The sequence below is a fragment of the Stegostoma tigrinum genome, chromosome 1 (genome assembly GCF_030684315.1).
Source record: "Stegostoma tigrinum isolate sSteTig4 chromosome 1, sSteTig4.hap1, whole genome shotgun sequence".
NCBI lineage: Eukaryota > Metazoa > Chordata > Chondrichthyes > Orectolobiformes > Stegostomatidae > Stegostoma > Stegostoma tigrinum.
The window spans coordinates 48795770-48815316 of record NC_081354.1 but is presented as its reverse complement, the minus strand read 5'-3'; the positions used below and the strand labels follow the sequence as shown (position 1 = coordinate 48815316).

The 19547-nt window shown below is 40.7% G+C and overlaps 1 protein-coding gene across 1 annotated transcript in view; it reads right to left on the bottom strand.

Annotated features, from left to right (window-relative positions):
* Window positions 1-6329: 6329 nt before the first annotated feature.
* Window positions 6330-19547, bottom strand: part of arhgap10 (Rho GTPase activating protein 10) — a 205285-nt gene continuing 192067 nt past the window's right edge. Inside the window, exons 21-23 of the mRNA XM_059645226.1 lie at window positions 17755-17868; window positions 13088-13179; window positions 6330-7335 (exon numbers count right to left, since the gene is read on the bottom strand). Coding sequence (XP_059501209.1) covers window positions 7247-7335; window positions 13088-13179; window positions 17755-17868 — 295 coding nt within the window. The 3' untranslated portion in view covers window positions 6330-7246. The remainder of the gene's footprint in view (window positions 7336-13087; window positions 13180-17754; window positions 17869-19547) is intronic.

Genomic DNA, 19547 nt, shown 5'->3' with positions numbered 1-19547 from the left:
CATACTATTAAGACAGCATCCTTTGCTATTCCAGTAAGCTATCTACACCTATCCACGCAGCACAAAAGGGACACGATAAAATAGGTTTAGAAGCAATGTTGCAGAACTCTACTTGTTTTATATTGGAAAGTAATCCTGACCCACAGACTGCAATTAGTAAGGATAGGGGACATTACCTCCTCCATGGTACCCCTCAACATTAGTGCCCCATAAAGCTGTTTACTCAGTCCCGTACCATACTACTTATACACTCACCACTGTGTGGTCCAAGCTTTGCTCTAATTCCACTTACAAGATTGCTGATGACACCAGCAGAGTGGGTCAGACCTCAAACAACATCAGATAGGATACAGGAAAGAGAGCTTAGTGACATGATGTAAAGACAGAAATCTCTCTCTCAATGTCAGCAAAATGAAAGTGCTGGTCATCAACTTCAGGAAGCAGATCGGAGAACACTCCCCTTTCTGTATCAACGGTGCTGAGTGGAGTTCGTCGAGAGCTTCAAACTCCTAGGGATAAAAATCCCAATCTATCCTGATCCAACCATGTTGATGCTATAATCAAGAAAGCATACCAACTCCTTGCTCGGAAGATCAAGGAAATTTGACATGTCCATTTACTCTTATTTTATAGATGCACCATAGAAAGCATCCTATCCAGATGCATCACAGCTTGAAATGCCCAACACCGCAAGAAACTGCAGAGCTGTTGAATGTAGCCTAGTCCAACATGCAAACTAGCCTTCCTTCCATTGATAACATCTACATATCCTGCCACCTCAGGAAAGCAGCCAACATAATCAAATACCTTTCTCACCCTGGTTATATTCTCTACCACCCTCATTCATTGGACAGGAGATACAAGAGTTTGAAAACATGTACCAACAGATTCAAGAACAGCTTATTCCCCACTGTTATCAGGCCTTTGAACAGACCTCTCATATGAAAATGGATCTTTCTCTGCACTTTCACTGGAGATGTAACACTATATTCCCACAGAAAGGATAATGTCAGAAGGAGAGACCCATTATTGTAAAATATCATCTGGAGATGAGGAAAGCAGTGGAGGTAAGGACATCTCCTTCACATTAAGTAGAGGAATTGTTTGTGGAGGAGGTCTGCAAGATAGATAGATAGATAGGAAGCCCAAGATTCAGTGGGCCATAATATTAAAGGAAAGGGGAAATAGTAAAACAAGGGGCTCTGGAAGAGTTTTCTTTGCTTGGGTAGCTAGTAGTATTCCTGGAGAAATGGTGGGACAGAGTGAAGACAAATATTTACGAAAGTAACCAATGTACTTTAGAGACTGCACATGATTATGGCAGAAGGTCACATCACACAAAGAAATTCTTCAACCACCAGTGGAGGCAGCATGCCACTCAGTCAAGGGGATTCTCCAAAAGGTCAAGGTACAGCTAAGAACAGATGATCACATCCAGAAAGGGAATTAGGAGGCAAAAGACAGTACTAAAACTCTGACATAAGATAATAAAGTGTGAAGCTGGATGATCACAGCAGGCCAAGCAGCATCTCAGGAGCACAAAAGCTGACATTTCAGACCTAGAGCCTTCATCAAAGAGGGGGATGGGGTGAGGGTCCTGGAATAAATAGGGAGAGAGGGGGAGGCGGACCGAAGATGGAGAGAAAAGAAGATAAGTGGAGAGGAGAGTATAGGTGGGGAGGTAGGGAGAGGATAGGTCAGTCCAGGGAAGACGGACAGGTCAAGGAGGTGGGATGTGATTAGTAGGTAGGAAATGGAGGTGCAGCTTGGAGTAGGCGGAAGGGATGGGTGAGGGGAAGAACAGGTTAGGGAGGCAGAGACAGGCTGGGCTGGTTTTGGGATGTAGTGGGGGGAGGGGAAGAGCTGGGCAGGTTGTGTGATGCAGTGGGGGGAGGGGAAGAACTGGGCTGGTTTTGGGATGCGGTGGGGGAAGGGGAGATTTTGAAGCTGCTGAAGTCCACATTGATACCATTGGGCTGCAGGGTTCCCAAGCGGAATATGAGCTGCTGTTCCTGCAACCTTCGGGTGGCATCATTGTGGCATGCAGGAGGCCCATGATGGACATGTCATCAAGAGAATGGGAGGGGGAGTTGAAATGGTTCGCGACTGGGAGGTGCAGTTGTTTGTTGCGAACTGAGCGGAGGTGTTCTGCAAAGCGGTCCCCAAGCCTCTGCTTGGTTTCCCCAATGTAGAGGAAGCGACTCCGGGTACAATGGATACAGTATACCACATTGGCAGATGTGCAAGTGAACCTCTGCTTAATATGGAAAGTCATCTTGGGGCCTGGCATGGGGGTGAGGGAGGAGGTGTGGGGGCAAGTGTAGCACTTCCTGCGGTTGCAGGGGAAGGTACCAGGTGTGGTGGGGTTGGAGGGCAGTGTGGAGCGAACAAGGGAGTCACAGAGAGAGTGGTCTCTGCGGAAAGCAGACAAGGGTGGGGATGGAAAAATGGCTTGGGTGGTGGGGTCAGATTGTAGATGGCGCAAGTGTCGGAGGATGATGCGTTGCATCCGGAGGTTGGTGGGGTGGTGTGTGAGAACAAGGGGGATCCTCTTTGGGCGGTTGTGGCGGGGGCGGGGTGTGAGGGATGTGTTGCGGGAAATGCGGGAGACACGGTCAAGGGTGTTCTTGACCACTGTGGGGGGAAAGTTGCGGTCCTTGAAGAACTTGGACATCTGGGATGTGGGGGACTGGAATGCCTCATCCTGGGAGCAGATGCGGCGGAGGCGGAGGAATTGGGAATAGGGGATGGAATTTATGCAGGAGAATGGGTGGGAGGAGGTGTATTCTAGGTAGCTGTGGGAGTCAGTGGGCTTGAAATGGACATCAGTTACAAGCTGGTTGCGTGAGACGGAGACTTGAGAGGTCCAGGAAGGTGAGGGATGTGTTGGAGATGGCCCAGGTGAACTTGAGGTTGAGGTGGAAGGTGTTGGTGAAGTGGATGAACTGTTCGAGCTCCTCTGGGGAGCAAGAGGCGGCACCGATACAGTCATCAATGTAATGGAGTAAAAGGTGGGGTTTGGGGCCTGTGTAGGTGCAGAAGAGGGACTGTTCCACGTAACCTACAAAGAAGCAGGCATAGCTGGGGCCCTTGCGGGTGCCCATGGCCACCCCCTTTGTCTGTAGGAAGTGGGAGGAATCGAAAGAGGTGTTGAGGGTGAGGACGAGATCGGCTAGGCGGATGAGGGTGTCGGTGGAGGGGGACTGGTCGGGCCTGCGGGACAGGAAGAAGCGGAGGGCCTTGAGGCCATCTGCATGCGGAATACAAGTGTATAGGGACTGGACGTCCATGGTGAAAATGAGGTGTTGGGGGCCAGGGAATTGGAAGTTCTGGAGGAGGTGGAGGGCGTGGGTGGTGTCATGGACGTAGGTAGAGTGTTCCTGGACCAAAGGGGAGAAAATGGAGTCCAGATAGGTAGAAATGAGTTTGGTGGGGCAGGAACAGGCTGAGACGATGGGTCGACCAGGGCAGGCAGGTTTGTGGATTTCGAGAAGGAGATAGAAACGGGCTGTGCGGGGTTGGGGAACAATGAGGTTGGAGGTTGTGGGTGGGAGGTCCCCTGAGGTGATGAGGTCATGAATGGTGTTGGAGATGATGGTTTGGTGCTTGGGGGTGGGGTCATGATCAAGGGGGCGTTAGGAGGTGGACTAAAACTCTGACATCGGCAACAAGTACCATTGATCCAAAGGAGGTCAACATTAAAACGTTTATGAGAAAACGCCCCAGGAAGAGTAGGAAAGGATAGGGGTCTGAAAAGGAGAGGATGACATTTGGTAAAAAGATGGTTAAGTGGCAGCCCCATGGTGTGTGTCAGCTTATTGGAAATATATCATGGAATGATACAAAGGGAGGGAGTGCCACTGGCGGTGGCCTGGGCATGGGCCGGGAAATGGCCAAAAAGTTTTTGATATATGTAAAGCACAATATGGGAAAGGCTATTAATGCTGTTAACCAAACAAATTAGATTAAAAGGGCCTTGGGAAAATCTATAGATTGACTTCATGGATTTCCTTGATTGCTTCCACAATCTCAAACTGAAACATTAATTTCTGATTTACGGTATCTGCAGTTCTTTGTTTTTATTCAGTACTATGACTTAGATTCTGAGCTGTAGCAGGATTTTTCACAAAGAAATCCCATGCAGGGAAATGCCCCTCCAAATAAATTTGGACCAAGGAACCCATTACATTAGCTGAATAAAGAAGAAAGAATGCCAATTATGTGGAATAAAGCAAAGGTTCCAAATCCCATAACATGCTCAGAGTTCAGACAAGGTAGAACAAATGAACCAAACAGTAAAAACTGCCAATGCAAAGCCCAAAAAACAGACGCCTGTTGCAATCCCTCTAGATCAGACCAACATACGTTACACTAATGACACATGAACATAAAGGGAGTGTATGACACTAGCTGGAGCAGAGGTGTTATCATATTTGTGTTTGATATTCCTGGTTGAAAGGGGGAATGAAATACCTTCAGGGTGTCCAACACTGGAATGAACAGCACTGTGAGATGGATTAATCTGCTATTTGTCTGGGAGTCAGGATGAAAGACAGTATTGTGAAGAATGTTGTATTGATGTTGTTAAAGGGTTTTGTTGTAGTCATATATAATACTTTAAATAGTAATTATTTAGGCTTCATTCACAGGATGTCACTAATGAGGCATTCATTGCCCATCCCTAACTGCATTAAGTGTCAACCACATTATTGTGGGTCTGGAGTCACAAGCAGGCCAAACCACGTAAGGATGGCAGATTTCCTTCCCTAAAGGGGGTTAGTGAACCAGATGCATTTTTCCTGACAATTGGCAATAGTTTCATGTTCATCATTAGACTCCTAATTCCAGATAAATTATTGAATTCACATTTGACAATCTGCCATAGCAGGATTCGAATCCAGGTCCCCAGAACATTACCAGGGTCTCTGGATTAACAGTCTAGCAGTAATACCACTCGACCATCACGTCCCCAATCAAATCAGCTTTAATACCAATCAATGGTTAAGGTTTTATAGATACAACTTTTAGTATATATTTTAGTTGAATTCAAATTTCACCATTTGTCATGGTAAGAATCCCAATTTTAGATTACTCATATAGTGACAGTACCAGTACACCACCACTTCTCCTCCTATAGTCAGCCCACAATGGAATGATTTGTTAAATATCAATGAGACCCTGAGAAGAGTGGCCTGGGTAGGGTGTGGAAAGGTCTATTGATTAAAAGCTGTCAAGCAATTACAGCAGGAAAGCAGCAAGGGAATATAGATAAGGTGTGGCTACAGAACAGCAAGGCAGAATTACTAATCAAGCTAAGAAAACAAGGTTACAGTATAACTGGCAGGACGCACTGAGAGGGCTCCTCTACTATGTGGTGATCACCCATTCCCTCTCATCCTACATACAGTTTAGCTACAGAGTGACTGCATTTATAAACATGCTATCAAAGTAGCTTTCAACACAAAGTAGATGCACCACAGTGATACCAACAGCCGTCAAATTCTGAAAACTGAAGCTCAAGTTGCTGTAACGAATTAACATCCTGCATGAATGTTTATCCAGGACACAGGAAATGTTACTGGAATTCCCACATACTGCAGGATGGACACACTCTAGGTTGAAAAAGCCAAGCTAATAAGTTAATCTTGTTAATGCTAATATAAAGTGAACCATTACTAACATTAATAAAAGCTCTGCTGTACTAATAAATACAACTAAAACATTATGAATTGAAATAAATCTTACTTAAATCACCTTTTTCTCCTAATCACTGAATGCCCACGAGAACCAGATCTGTTTTACAGTCAGTCTACATCAGACTCTGCTGTAGTCTCTGCACTTTACAGTGGTGGCCCTAACTGCATGTGTGGACCTTATCCTGGCTTAACATCCACAGGAGTGTTATCAGGTTCATGAATCCTGGTTAATAATTATTTTCTTAACCCTAGTGCACTGGAGAAAGTGGCACTTCCTCTAATGCCTCCATGGCTGACATCAGCGATGGTTTAACTCAGATTTTTATAGCAAAATGAGTGACTCAGCAGTGATGGATAATATCAGCAAATTATTACTGCATGTCCAACTGTGAATGATTTGCAGTCTTTAAACAGAACACACAAAAAATGAGCAGTTGAAAATGTGAAATTTAAAATCAGACTAATTTATAAATTGCATCAAAGTGGAAGTGACACAGTTTAGTTACTTTAAAACTAAGATTGAATTTGAAATAATTTATGGAAATGTCAATAAGTATTAAAATCAAGTTAAATATTAAGAACCATGTGCTTCAAATTAATAATAAAATCTTGAAACTACCACTGACAGTGATCTTTATTTTCTGATATAGTTACAGCATAATGTTCTGCAGATTTCTGAAGGCTTCAGGTTTGTGACTTTGTTGACCACATTCACATGCATGTGATTATTTAAGCAAGGAGAGTTTTCAGAAGGATGATAAATCATTAAACCAGAAATAATACATTTTGCATAGTTAAAATAAATACAAATACACAACAAGTGAGCAGTCTGTAAATACTTCTTCTTGTCAAAAACTGAGTGGAATTTCCCAATGTTCAAATATTGATGAAAACCCTCTCCCAATATTCACTAACATGGTCTAATAATGAAAGTCCACTGCAGCCATTAAGCTTGTTGTTTGATATTGAAAGATAAAATTCAGCAAATTATCAAATATTGTACAAAAGCATAAGATTTTTCATTAAAAAAGGTTCCCCAATGTTTCTTAAAACTGAAACATTTCACCATTTGACATAATCAACAACTAATAAGCAAAACTAAACAGAAACAACTCTCTCCCACCCCCCAAACAATTGATTATTGTGATGCTTCATTTGCTTTAGTAAATTAAAATAAGGGAATTCATAGAATCAGACTGAAGTCAAAACTGATAGAAAAAATTACATCCACTAAACAAGCAAATTTTGTTTCATGTTATTACAATATCAAATATATTGTTAAAAACTGTACCCACTGATCCTATGATAAAAGCACGTAATAATTAAAATGGTGTGAAGAAGTTACAGTACCACGAAGTTTAAAAAGCACATAGGTTTACAGCAGCTTGAGATTGGTTGTATGTTAGTGAGAGAAATTAATATTCCTCCTGAGTCCAATTGAGAAATCTCAGTCGCGAAGTTAAGGTAGAACAAACAGTAATTCTGTCCTGTCAAGAACATGGCCATGGATACCATGAATAGCATTTTCTACAAATTTATATAGCTCTGTGCTACAGGAATTCAACATAATTTTGTGGAATAAGCCCTGTTTTGCCATCGAGGGTTCCTTCCAGCCAACCAGGTTCCTGTGAAAAGTGAACTGGGGAATAAGAATACAAAGAACAAGTTTAATTTCCGTGCAAACATCAATTAGGTGCAGCAACCCTTACTTTATTAGAATAAGCTTATACACCAATATATAACATGTAAAGAATTTCCTCTTTTATACTTAATCATTTAGTAGCACAGAACTTGAATATTACTGAAAAAGATTATAGGATTGTTCTGAAAACAAAAAATGCTGGAGATCACAGCGGGTCAGGCAGCATCCATGGAAAGGTAGCAAGCTAACATTTTGAGTCTAGATGACTCTATCAGGATTGTTCATTGGACTCCTGGTATAACACACTTTAGTGTAACATAGGAGTGAGAGAGACAGGGTAGTTGTCATGGGGGACTTCAACTTTCCAAATATTGCCTGGGAACACTGTAGTTCAAGTACTATAGATGGGTCAGTTTTTGTCCAGTGTGTGCAGGAGGGCTTCCTGACACAGTAGGTAGACAGGCTAACAAGGGGCAAAGCCACATTAGATCTGGTACTTGGTAATGAGCCTGGCCAGGTGTTAGATTTGGAAGTAGGTGAGCACTTTGGTGATAGCAGTCACAATTCTGTTATGTTTACTTTAGTGATAGAAAGGGATAGGTGTATACCACTGGGCAAGAATTATAGCTGGGGGAAAAGCAATTACGATGAGATTAGGCAAGATTTAGGAAGCATAGGATGGGGAAGGAAACTGCAGGGGACGGGCACATTAGAAATGTGGAGCCTATTCAAGGAAAAGCTCCTGTGTGTCCTAGATAAGTTTGTACCTGCCAGGCAGGGAGGAAGCTGCAGAGCGCGGGAGCCGTGGTTTACGAAGGAGATGGAATCTCTGGTCAAGAGGAAGAAGGCGGCTTACGTTAGGATGAGATGTGAAGGCTCAGTTAGGGTGCTTGAGGGCTACAAGGTAGCCAGGAAAGACCTAAAGAGAGAGCTCAGAAGAGCCAGGAGCAGACATGAGAAGTTGTTGGCGGATAGGATCAGGGTAAACCCTAAGGCTTTCTAGACGTATTTAAGGAATAAAAGAATGACAAAAGTAAGATTAGGGCCAATCAAGGATAGTAGTGGTAAGTTGCGTGTGGAGTCAGAGGAGATAGGGGAAGCACTAAATGAATATTTTTCGACAGTATTCACTCTAGAAAACGACAATGTTGTCGAGGAGGATACTGAGATACAGGCTACTAGACTAGGTGGGATTGAGGTTCACAAGGAAGAGGTATTAGAAATCCTACAGAGTGTGAAAATAGATAAGTCCCCTGGGCCAGATGGGATTTATCCTAGGATCCTCTGGGAAGCCGGGGGGAGATTGCTGAGCCTTTGGCATTGATCTTTAACTCGTCATTGTCTACAGGAATAGTGCCAGATGACTGGAGGATGGCAAATGTGGTTCCCCTGTTCAAGAAAGGGAGTAGAGACAACCCTGGTAATTATAGACCAGTGAGCCATATCTCAGTTGTTGGTAAAGTATTGGAAAAGGTTATAAGAGATAGGATTTATAATCATCTAGAAAAGAATAAATTGATTAGGAATAGTCAGCACGGTTTTGTGAAGGGTAGGTCGTGCCTCACAAATCTTATTAGTTCTTTGAGAAGGTGACCAAACAGGTAGATGAGAGTAAACCGGTTGATGTGGTGTATATGGATTTCAGCAAGGCGTTCGATAAGGTTCCCCACAGTAGGCTATTGTACAAAATGCAGAGGAATGGGATAGTGGGTGATAAAGCAGTTTGGATCGGAAATTGGCTTGCTGAAAGAAGACAGAGGGTGGTAGTTGATGGGAAATGTTCATCCTGGAGACCAGTTACTAGTGGTGTACCGCAAGGGTCGGTGTTGGGTCCACTGCTGTTTGTCATTTTTATAAATGACCTGGATGAGGGCGTAGAAGGATGGGTTAGTAAATTTGCAGACGACACTAAGGTTGATGGAGTTGTGGATAGTGACGAAGGATGCTGTAGGTTGCAGAGAAACATAGATAAGCTGCAGAGCTGGGCTGAGAGGTGGCAAATGGAGTTTAATGCGGACAAGTGTGAGGGGATGCACTTTGGTAGGAATAATCGGAAGGCAAAGTACTGGGCTAATGGTAAGATTCTTGATAGTGTAGATGAGCAGAGAGATCTCGGTGTCCATGTACACAGGTCCTTGAAAGTTGCCACCCAGGTTGACAGGGCTGTTAAGAAGGCATACAGTGTTTTAGCTTTTATTAATAGAGGGATCGAGTTCCGGAACCAAGAGGTTATGCTGTAGCTGTACAAAACTCTGGTGGGGCCGCACTTGGAGTATTGCGTACAGTTCTGGTCACCGCATTATAAGAAGGATGTGGAAGCTTTGGAAAGGGTGCAGAGGAGATTTACTAGGACGTTGCCTGATATGGAGGGAAGGTCTTACGAGGAAAGGCTGAGGGACTTGAGGCTGTTTTCGTTAGAGAGGAGAAGGTTGAGAGGTGACTTAATTGAGACATATAAAATAATCAGATGGTTAGATAGGATGGATAGGGAGAGGCTTTTTCCTAGGATAGTGACGGTGAGCATGAGGGGGCATAGCTTTAAATTGAGGGGTGAAAGATATAGGACAGATGTCAGAGGTAGTTTCTTTGCTCAGAGTAGTAAGGGAATGGAACGTTTTGCCTGCAACAGTAGTAGATTCGCCAACTTTAAGTACATTTAAGTCATCACTGGACAAGCATATGGACATACATGGAATAGTGTAGGTTAGATGGGCTTCAGATCGGTATGACAGGTCGGCACAACATCGAGGGCCGAAGGGCCTGTACTGTGCTGTAATGTTCTATGTATTATTTAGAAGCTACATTTATTAACACATCGGGCCCTGTTCCTTGCAAAAAAAAAGAACATGGCCACACGCTGTACTTCTTTCAACTCAACAAAATAGATGACAGCCATTCATTCCTCTGGCGATGCCTTGACCAATTAGAGTCAAACTGCCTTGTTTACAATTTAAATAATGCTTGGCTGTTGTCAATTTTTTTTATTATTCTTTCACAGAATGAGGGCTAGGCCACCATTTATTGCCCATCCCTAATTTTGCAGATAGCAGTGAAGGGTTAGCCAAATTGCTGAGGGTCTAGAGTCACATGTAGGCCAGACCAGCTATGGATGTTGCTTCCTTTACTGGAGGACATTAGTGAACCAGATGGGTTTTTCCAACAATTAGCAATGGGTTCATCATCATTAGAAACTTTGAATTCAAATTTCTTCAGCCCAGGGCAGATTCAAACCCTGGTCCCTAGAATATTACCTAGCTCTCTGGAATAAATAGTCTTTGTTATTATCACTTAGCCATTGCCTTCCCCTGTCATCATCATATAAATTATTAACTGATGCATTATCCATGGTAACACTTCTGCCAATCAGTACTCTCCCTTCATATAGTATGTGTTAGTTTCCCTTTACTGTAGTGATGTCTTGCAAATTGCTGTGGTGAGCATGTGGAGATAAAAGAAAAGTGTGATTGAGCTGGTATTGTACAGCAAATTGTTTCTGCTGCTAACAGTGTTATGGTTTACTGATGGAATGTCCTGTTGTAATTGGCTTAGTGTTTCTAAGGCTTGAAAATGAAATATAAATAGATAAAGCTATCAGCGTCTTATTGTTTTAAAAAATGTAAGCCAAACTTAGAATCAACACAGTTACACGCTTATTCTTAGCAATCAGAATGTAACCGTCACTGTTTCTTAATAAAAATCCTGGAATTTTTGCCTATTAACAACTGGTTATTTTGAGATGAAAAAAGAGAGTATTCAAACAGTGCAAGATTAAAAAAAGCGTCAAAAAATATGTCCTTTGTACATTAGTCCTTGCAACAGTAAAAATATACAAATTCATGGAAAAGACAGGATTAACTTTAACTGTCTCTTTAGTTTCTTTCCTGCAAATTTGCTAAGACTCCTTTGGAACAGTACCTTCTAGATACATGATCTTCACCAGTTAGAAGGATAACGGACAGAGATGTATGGGAACATGACTGTCTGCAAGTTCATCGCGTTATATATATGCTTATTGGGAAATATTTCACTGTTTCTTTGCTGTAATTGAGTTAAAATTCTGAAGTTCCCTGTATAAGATTGCTTTGGTGTGCCTACAATACAGGACTACTGTGGTTCAAAAGATTCATCTCTATGCCTCAAGAACAGTTACGGATTGGCAATAAATGTTGACTTTACCAGTGCTGTTCAATTCCAAGTTCAAACAAAATAAAATATTGGTAAAAATAAGAAGGAACACTATCATCCACATAGCAATCATGATTGTCATTATGTTGCTCTTTGTACTATAGGAAACAAATAATCATAGAGACTTCCCATTCCAGCTCCAATCAAGAGACAGTGAGACTTAAATGAGCATCTAACAAGGAAAACAATGCCATACATGAGGGAAGGCATCAAAAGGTGTTGGTTCAAATGAAACTGAGAAGCAACTTTCATTGAGGGGAATGTGTGTGTCCCTTAAGCAATCCTTGTTAGGATTCTAAACTGGCTGATTCAACGAAACAAGTTTCCAATTTTCCAACCATGCACAATGAAACTAAGAGTCCAGTTTTTCACATAAAGAAATTGAAGATGTTTCATTCAAAAACATACAACTGATCAAAGATTTTAACTTTTGAAAGACTGAAGATCCCAATTCAAAACTAGAGAAAGTCTTTCAGAGTGCAGTTCCATAATTACTTTCATAAAACTTGATAACAATAGACCACCTCAACTTTGCTGACAGAGCTTAGAATAGTTGCAACGTGAATCTGAATTCAAAAGCGCTTTTAAATTATTTCTAGCATTTATTTCAAATTATCAAAAGCTCAAAGGGCATTAAGGGCATGGTTACAGAGAGTATTTTCCACAGTAACAATAGCTTGGTTCGTGAACTAGTCAATCTTATAAATTGATCAATGTATTTATTACTGAAGAATAGAGATGATGTTCTAACAGTCATTACTTTTATTAACTCGCAAGTCAAGCAGCCACCTCTTGCACAGGATGCAATACCAAACTCTCCACAAACCAACAAAAGAAATTTTAGAAGCAGAATCTTGATTCCATCTGATGGCCTATATTAAAGTCAATGAGAGGCCTTCAAGATAACATTACCTTATTTGTGGGACCAAAAATCTTCAAGATGATGTGACCTAAACATCTGACCAGAAAAATAGGAGCTGGTAGCTATCCAAAAAATTGAAGTAGTGAATTCTGGGTATTCTAAATACCAAATATTTCTAAAATTACCTTTAGGTTGAACTTCCACACAAAAAGAATAAAAAAAACTTTTGTTAACATTGCCTGTGCTGTAAATAAAGACAAAACTACTGTTTTAGCAGAGAATACTCTAACTTCCCAAGTGAAAATCTTGGAAGAAATAAACATTGCAGACTGGCTGAAATAAAAATGTCAGACTGTGAGAACAATAAAGACTGTCAAATCTGACCTATGCATTAGAGGGACATTGAAAATATAGTCCAATCCAATGGCAGGATTTGAATTTAGAACTAAAACACACTATCTGGCTATGGAACAACAAAAGGTCTGTGTTGTGGGAAGACAGTCTGGTTTTACACAAAAAGAGAATAGGTGATACCTGCCTATCCAAAACAAGAAGAGGTTTCTCCCGTAACAATCAAATCTATATTAAGTGGAGGATGTTTACTGTTTAACAAACAGCTTTGGAGTGATGATATTTGTTTAGTAAGGAGTAAAATGCAGCTCAAGCTGGGAAAAGTAATCTAACACCTCTGGTCACACTCACCATTTTCAAATATTGCTCCTACTTTGAAGGATAACTCAGAGTAATGTTCTGCTTCACATGAGTAAACAGCCTTGGCTTTATCATTTGGAACCCTAAAAAGTAAATGAATTGTTACCTCATTCAAGAGAATTCAAGCAACATTATTTTGTGAGTTAATACGTAACAATAGCAAATTTGGTGACTGCTTCAATAATCTAAAACAGATTGAGTATTCAAAAGATTACTATATTTAAAAATGTATATTTTCCTTAGTATTATGTAAACTTGTCATTATAGTGACTTCTATCAATGTCAGTAATAATCATATACTGATCTAATTTTACTGGCAGATACATAAAACAGAACAGCCGAAAGGACAGGATAACATCTTTGCAAAAAGGTCTTGTAAATAATCTGGAACTGAACAAATTCCATTCGCAGATATTGTCTCAATTTTTTTACCCCTCTAAAAAATAAAGGATCAATGATCAACCAAGCCAAAGTAAATTTTTTAAGGAAATTAAAGTGGAAATGTTGAGCAACTTTGGAGAGAAAAGCAGGCTATTTTACGATTGTCCTGACATAGGGAGCAATGAAAATTTACAATCTATGGCTCAGCACTCTGGAATTTGAAAAAATATCATTGGAGATATTTGATAACTCTCAACAGAATATATTCCATTGAGAAAGAAAGACTCTATTGGAAGTACTGTACGTGCTAATGGAGCTGGTGTAGGACAATACCAAATTGAAAGAGTGGAAGTTCAATATTAGGAAAGATTACTAGCAGTCCAGATTATTGGGAAAAGGAAAGAACCGCCAGAAAATTAATAAAGTAGGGACTAGGGTAAGTGAGAATATCAGCAAGTTATATTTTAAAAATGCAGTTAAAAAGGCTTGCAGTGCTTATAGTTATTCTTGCAAGGAAACCTGCTGTCATTGTGCCATCCTCACAATCCCATAACTGAGTGTCTGCAGTCACTCTGTGAAACCAACGTCGCCCAGGTCAACCCCTATTTCTACTCCCACCACTCTGCATTCGAAGGAGGTCGCTGTAGCTTTTTAGTTCTAATCAAATGGCCAAAATTTCTTTTCTGGGCCTCACCTTTTAAGAGTTCCTTTGCTTTTGCAATTTCAAGCGCCTCTTCATTTTTCTTGTAGTCTGTATATGGAATTTTTACTATACATTTGAGCAGACATATTTCCAAGGCCTCTCTTACTAACTGTTCCATTTCAGGTGCAAAAAAATGGACAGAATGCAGCATTTATGACATTTTTTTAAAGCTCAAGTATTTTCCTACTAACAGATCCTTTTTCATCTTAAAATGACTTCTCCATCTATCGCTACTTCTCTTCTGATTCCTGCATCACATTTCCCATGTTCTGTTATCATTGTCTTAAATAGACATATTTCTACAATATTTAAGAAAGAGCAGCTAAAGTTAGCATTGTTCCCTTAGAGGATGAGATTTTGGAATTAATAATGGGAAAGTGAAATAGCAGACTTTGGACAAGTGCAACAAACTTTGTTTTAACTGGCACGTTATTAACTGGCACTCTTGATAAACTGACAAAAATGATATACCTGAAATGCCAGAATTTTAGTGTGTTAATCACGATCTCTGCAATGTCTAAGTAGTCAATTGAAGGTGCAAGTGAGAAGATTCGATATTGCTAAGTTTTAATTAGGGCAAAGTTGCATTATTACTTTAGTGACTTATGCTGTAAAGAAAATATAACACAATGAGCATATCCTCCTTGAATTATGTTTCTATAACATTGCGCATGTTGTTATATTGATTATGTGGGCCCCTTGAAGGAGAAATGCAAAACAGTCATTAGAGCAAGATAATGGGAACTGCAGATGCTGGAGAATCTAAGGTAACAAAGTGTGAAACTGGATGAACACAGCAGGCCAAGCACCATCTCAGGAGCACAAAAGCTGACATTTCCGGCCTAGACCTCTCTGATGAAGGGTCTAGGCCCGAAATGTCAGCTTTTGTGCTCCTGAGATGCTGCTTGGCCTGCTGTGTTCATCCAGCTTCACACTTCGTTATTTTAGAGAGAAACAACTTTGTGAAATCTAATGGAAGTACAGGCTGACAAGTCTCCAGATTAAAAAAATTGCTGCAGAGCCAGTTGTAAGCTTGCAGAATTGAATAGATTCCAGGAAGGTCCAATAGATTGGAAAACCAAAGAAGACCATGTTTAATCAAGAAAGATGGGAGACAGAAAACAAGAAACGTTCAGCCAGTTGGTTCAACGTCTATCATTAGGAAAGTGCTGGAATCCATTACTGTGGTGTTACTAGCTGGTTATTTTGAAACGCATCAAATAATCAGGCAGAGTCCCCAAGATTTTGTCAAAACGGAAATTGTGTTGACAAATTTACTGGAGTTCTTTGAGAAAGTAACACGTTTAATGGATAAAGGGGAACCAGCGGTTGAAGTGTATTTGGACTTCCAAAAGGCTTTTGATAAGGGGACACATGAAAGGTTATTGCACAAAATACAGACTATGGTGCTGGGGTGATATTATAGCATGAATAGAGGATTGGCTCATTAATACAAATCAAAGAGTCAGAATAAATGGATCATTTCCTGTTTGTTAAAACAGTAACTAATGGAGTGCTGCAGGGATCAGTGTGGGGGTTTTAACTATTTACAATCTATATTAATGACTTGGATGAACAGGCCAATTGTATTATAGTCAAATTAGCTGATAACACCAAGGCTGGTTAACAAAAAAAGCAAGTTGTGAGGAGGGAGCAAAGTGACTGAAAAGGGACAGAGGTAAGCAAGTGGGGAATAAATTTAGCAGACTGAATATAATGAGGCTAAAGTGGAGAGAGATGAGAGAATGCTATGGCACAGAGGTTTCTGGGTATCCTTGTACATGAATCATAAAAGTTTGGCACACAGATACAGCAAGTAATAAAAAAGAAAAATGGATGTGGTCTTTATTGTAAGGATGGAGTTACAAAACAAGGAAATCTTGTTCTAAACACAGAGCATTGGTGAGACCATACCTAGAGTACTATATTTAGTTTTGATCTTCTTTCTTAAGGAGCTATACAGTTGCACTGGAAACAATTTAAAGAAGATTTATTAGGTTGATCACTCAAATGAGGGGCTTTTCTGTGAGAAAACACTGAAAAGGCTGAGTCTACGTTCACTAGAATTTAAAAAATGACATATGATCTCACTGAAACCTATCAGATTCTGAGGGTCTCCACAGGTTGTGGAAGAATCAAAATTAGGGAGTGCAGTTTTAAAACTTAGGATTCCTAGGAGAGAGGAGGAATTTTGTCACTAAGAATGCTGCTAGACTTTGTTATTCTCCAGCCCAGATAGTAGTGAGGTTGGGTTACTGAATACACAAAGACATGTTAACAGGATTTTGAAAGCAAAGTGCATTGATAATGGATGGTAGACAGCTGAGCAGAAAAGAAGTCACAATCATATCAGCCATGAACTTACTGAATAGTAAAGAATGCTCGATGGGTCAAATGGCCTACATCTGTTCATATTTCTAGTGATCACATGATGTTTAAGAAAACAAATGTTAAAATTACTTGCTCCTTCTTGGATGCCTTGATCTTTGGCCAGAGCACAGATTTTATCTTAATTTCTGAGTGCGTTTAAGTAAACTCACTTAAAGGGTATTGAGTGAACTGCCAGAGGAAGTAGTGGATTCAGTTAGAGTTGCAATATTTAAAAGCCATTTGGATAAGTATAGAAATAGGAAAGGTTTGGAGAGATATGGGCCAAATACAAGCAAGTGGAACAAGTTCAGAAACACAGTCGATGTAGACTGGTTGGAGTGAAGGGTGTGTTTCCATTCCATACGACTCTATAATTCCACCAGGGGTACAGCACAATGTTACATCATTGGATAGACACGGCTCTGGAGCTCATGGTTTAAGACAAACTAGCCTGGATAGTATCCTGACAATTATCATCAATTGAATCCCTAACCTTACCAATATGAGTATACTTAATAAACACTGAAAGAACTGCAGATGCTGTAATTCAGGAACAAACACAAGAGTTGCTGGAAAAGCTCAGCAGGTCTGACAGCTGGTGACCCTTCCTCAGATGTCAGATGGTCATAGCTGCATATGTCTGGGCGAGCAATGGGACGTGTGTGTGTGTGTGTGTGTGTGTGTGTGTGTGTGTGTGTGCTCTGGAGAACCAGCTACAAGTCTGCAAGTGCTGCAACCACCACATCAGCAGAGTGGATCCCGGTAAGGATTTATACTCTGACCTCACCACATCAAAGTGTACACTCATAAAAATTAAGTCAGGTTTCAAATATCTGCTGTAAACTGATGAGTCTGTTATAAATACTGAGACTTAAAAGATATTGAAGAGAAAGTTTCTCAACAAATTTGTACTGCAACGTGGTGCTTTAAATCATATATTTCCTCAAAGAAGAGACCTAACATGCCGAACCTAACACATAATGCAACTGAAGAAGAACTTTAATACATTCACTTGATTGCTTCCCTAATGTGACTATATGCCATACAAGAGTATATCTTCTTCTCCTCCGCTTATTATTACAATATCAAATAATTTCATTCTTTTGATTGTGATCCACTATCCAAGTGGTAATAAGGCGTAAGGAAACGCCATTTATCTGGCATTAACTACTATGTTGTGAAAAAAAAAGGGAAATTTTCCTACCCATTAGGTGGTTTGTCACTAACAGCAGTCACAGGTGGAAACTGGAAGGACGGCAAAGATGATGCTGGTGAAGTTGGTGAAGAATTGAACCAGGAAGCCATTGATGCAGAAGAACTATAGATGAGACAAAATAAAATGAGTAAGCCATAGATTTTTTGAAAGCATGCAGATAAATTGTGGTTAAGATTAGTTTATAATTTCTCATATCTGGACATTATCCATGGTTGGGCTGAAAAGTGTCAAGTAACATTCATACCAAACAAATGCCAGGCAATGACCATCTGCAGTGAGACAATCTAACCATTGTTCTTTTACCTTCAATGGTGTTACCATCACTGAATTCCCCACTATCAACATCTCGGGGTTTACCATTAATCTGAAACTCAACTAGGCTCGCCATATACATACAGTGGTACAACAGCAGGTCAGAGGCTAGGATAGTAACTCATTTCTTGATTCCCTAATGCCTGTCTACCATCTACAAGGCACAAATCAGGAACATGACGGATGGTTTCTGCTCCAACAATATTCAAGAATCTTGACACCATCCAGAACAAAGCAGCCCACATGATTGGTACGCCATTCACAAACATCCATTCCCTCTATTATCGACACTCATTAGCAGCAGTGTGTACAATCTACAAAATGTATTGCAGAAATTCCCCAAAGATCCTTGGACTGCAGACAGGTAGGAATACCATCACCTGCAAATTCCCCTCTAAGCCACTCAGTATACTGACTTGGAAACACATAGCTGTTCCATTACTATCATTGGGTCAAAATCCTGGAATTCCTTCCCTAAAGGCATTGTGGGTCCACCTACAGCACAAAGAGTATAGCTGTTCAAGAAGGCAGCTCCTTCTTAAGGGCAACTAAGGATAGGCAATAAATGTTGGCCCAGTCGGCAACCCCCACATCCCATGAGAGAATAAAAAAATCCTAGAAAATAATTACCAGCTTAAGTTCATTACAAGTAATTTTGAGTTTTGACAGCACTATACTGTGGGACTTTGTCTTGATAACCTTTAATCCTATTATTAAAGCAGGTTGCCATGGTGATGCCACTATAGCTTGAACTGTCAAATTCTCTTCCTTGTTTTTGTGGACAGAAACAATGACCCCATCCCATAGGTCTGAGGGCGCTGTTCCTTTCTCTAAGCATGCTGTAAATGTATCTGAAAGCCTTTCAAGAAACAAATCCCCTCTCCATTTATAGACTTTGGCTGTAATCCCATTTATTTCAGGGGCTTTGTGGGATTTGAACCGCATTGTAGTGGTTTTGATTACTTTATGTTGGTTCACACAGCTCAGATTTCACATTCTTCTGAAAGAGTTTGGCAATGCTCACTTTCTGCACCATCTGCTGGTCACCAAATAGACTCCCCCAGCGTTCTGCCCAATGATCAGTCTGGATTCTTATCCTATGAGCAGGGTTATGTGATTGCAAGATTTTCGTGGGTGTCCATTCCTGTGCCAACATGCAAGTCCATATACAGATCTCAAAGCTTCGTAAAGGATCTCACTCACTCCCATATCTGTCCACATTTGTGTATTCTCCCAGTGTGCAATGTCCGCTAGTTGTTTTCGATGAATTGATTATTTTGCAGAATGCTGCAGGTTTCCCTATTTGCGGGGTTTGTGGGACACTAGAGATGACAGGACTATAGACAATAGACAATAGGTGCAGGAGTAGGCCATTCGGCCCTTTGAGCCAGCACCACCATTCGTTGTCTGTCCTACTCGGACAGACTGAGGCTTGTGTTTACCACAGCAAGTAATCAATTATGGCAGGA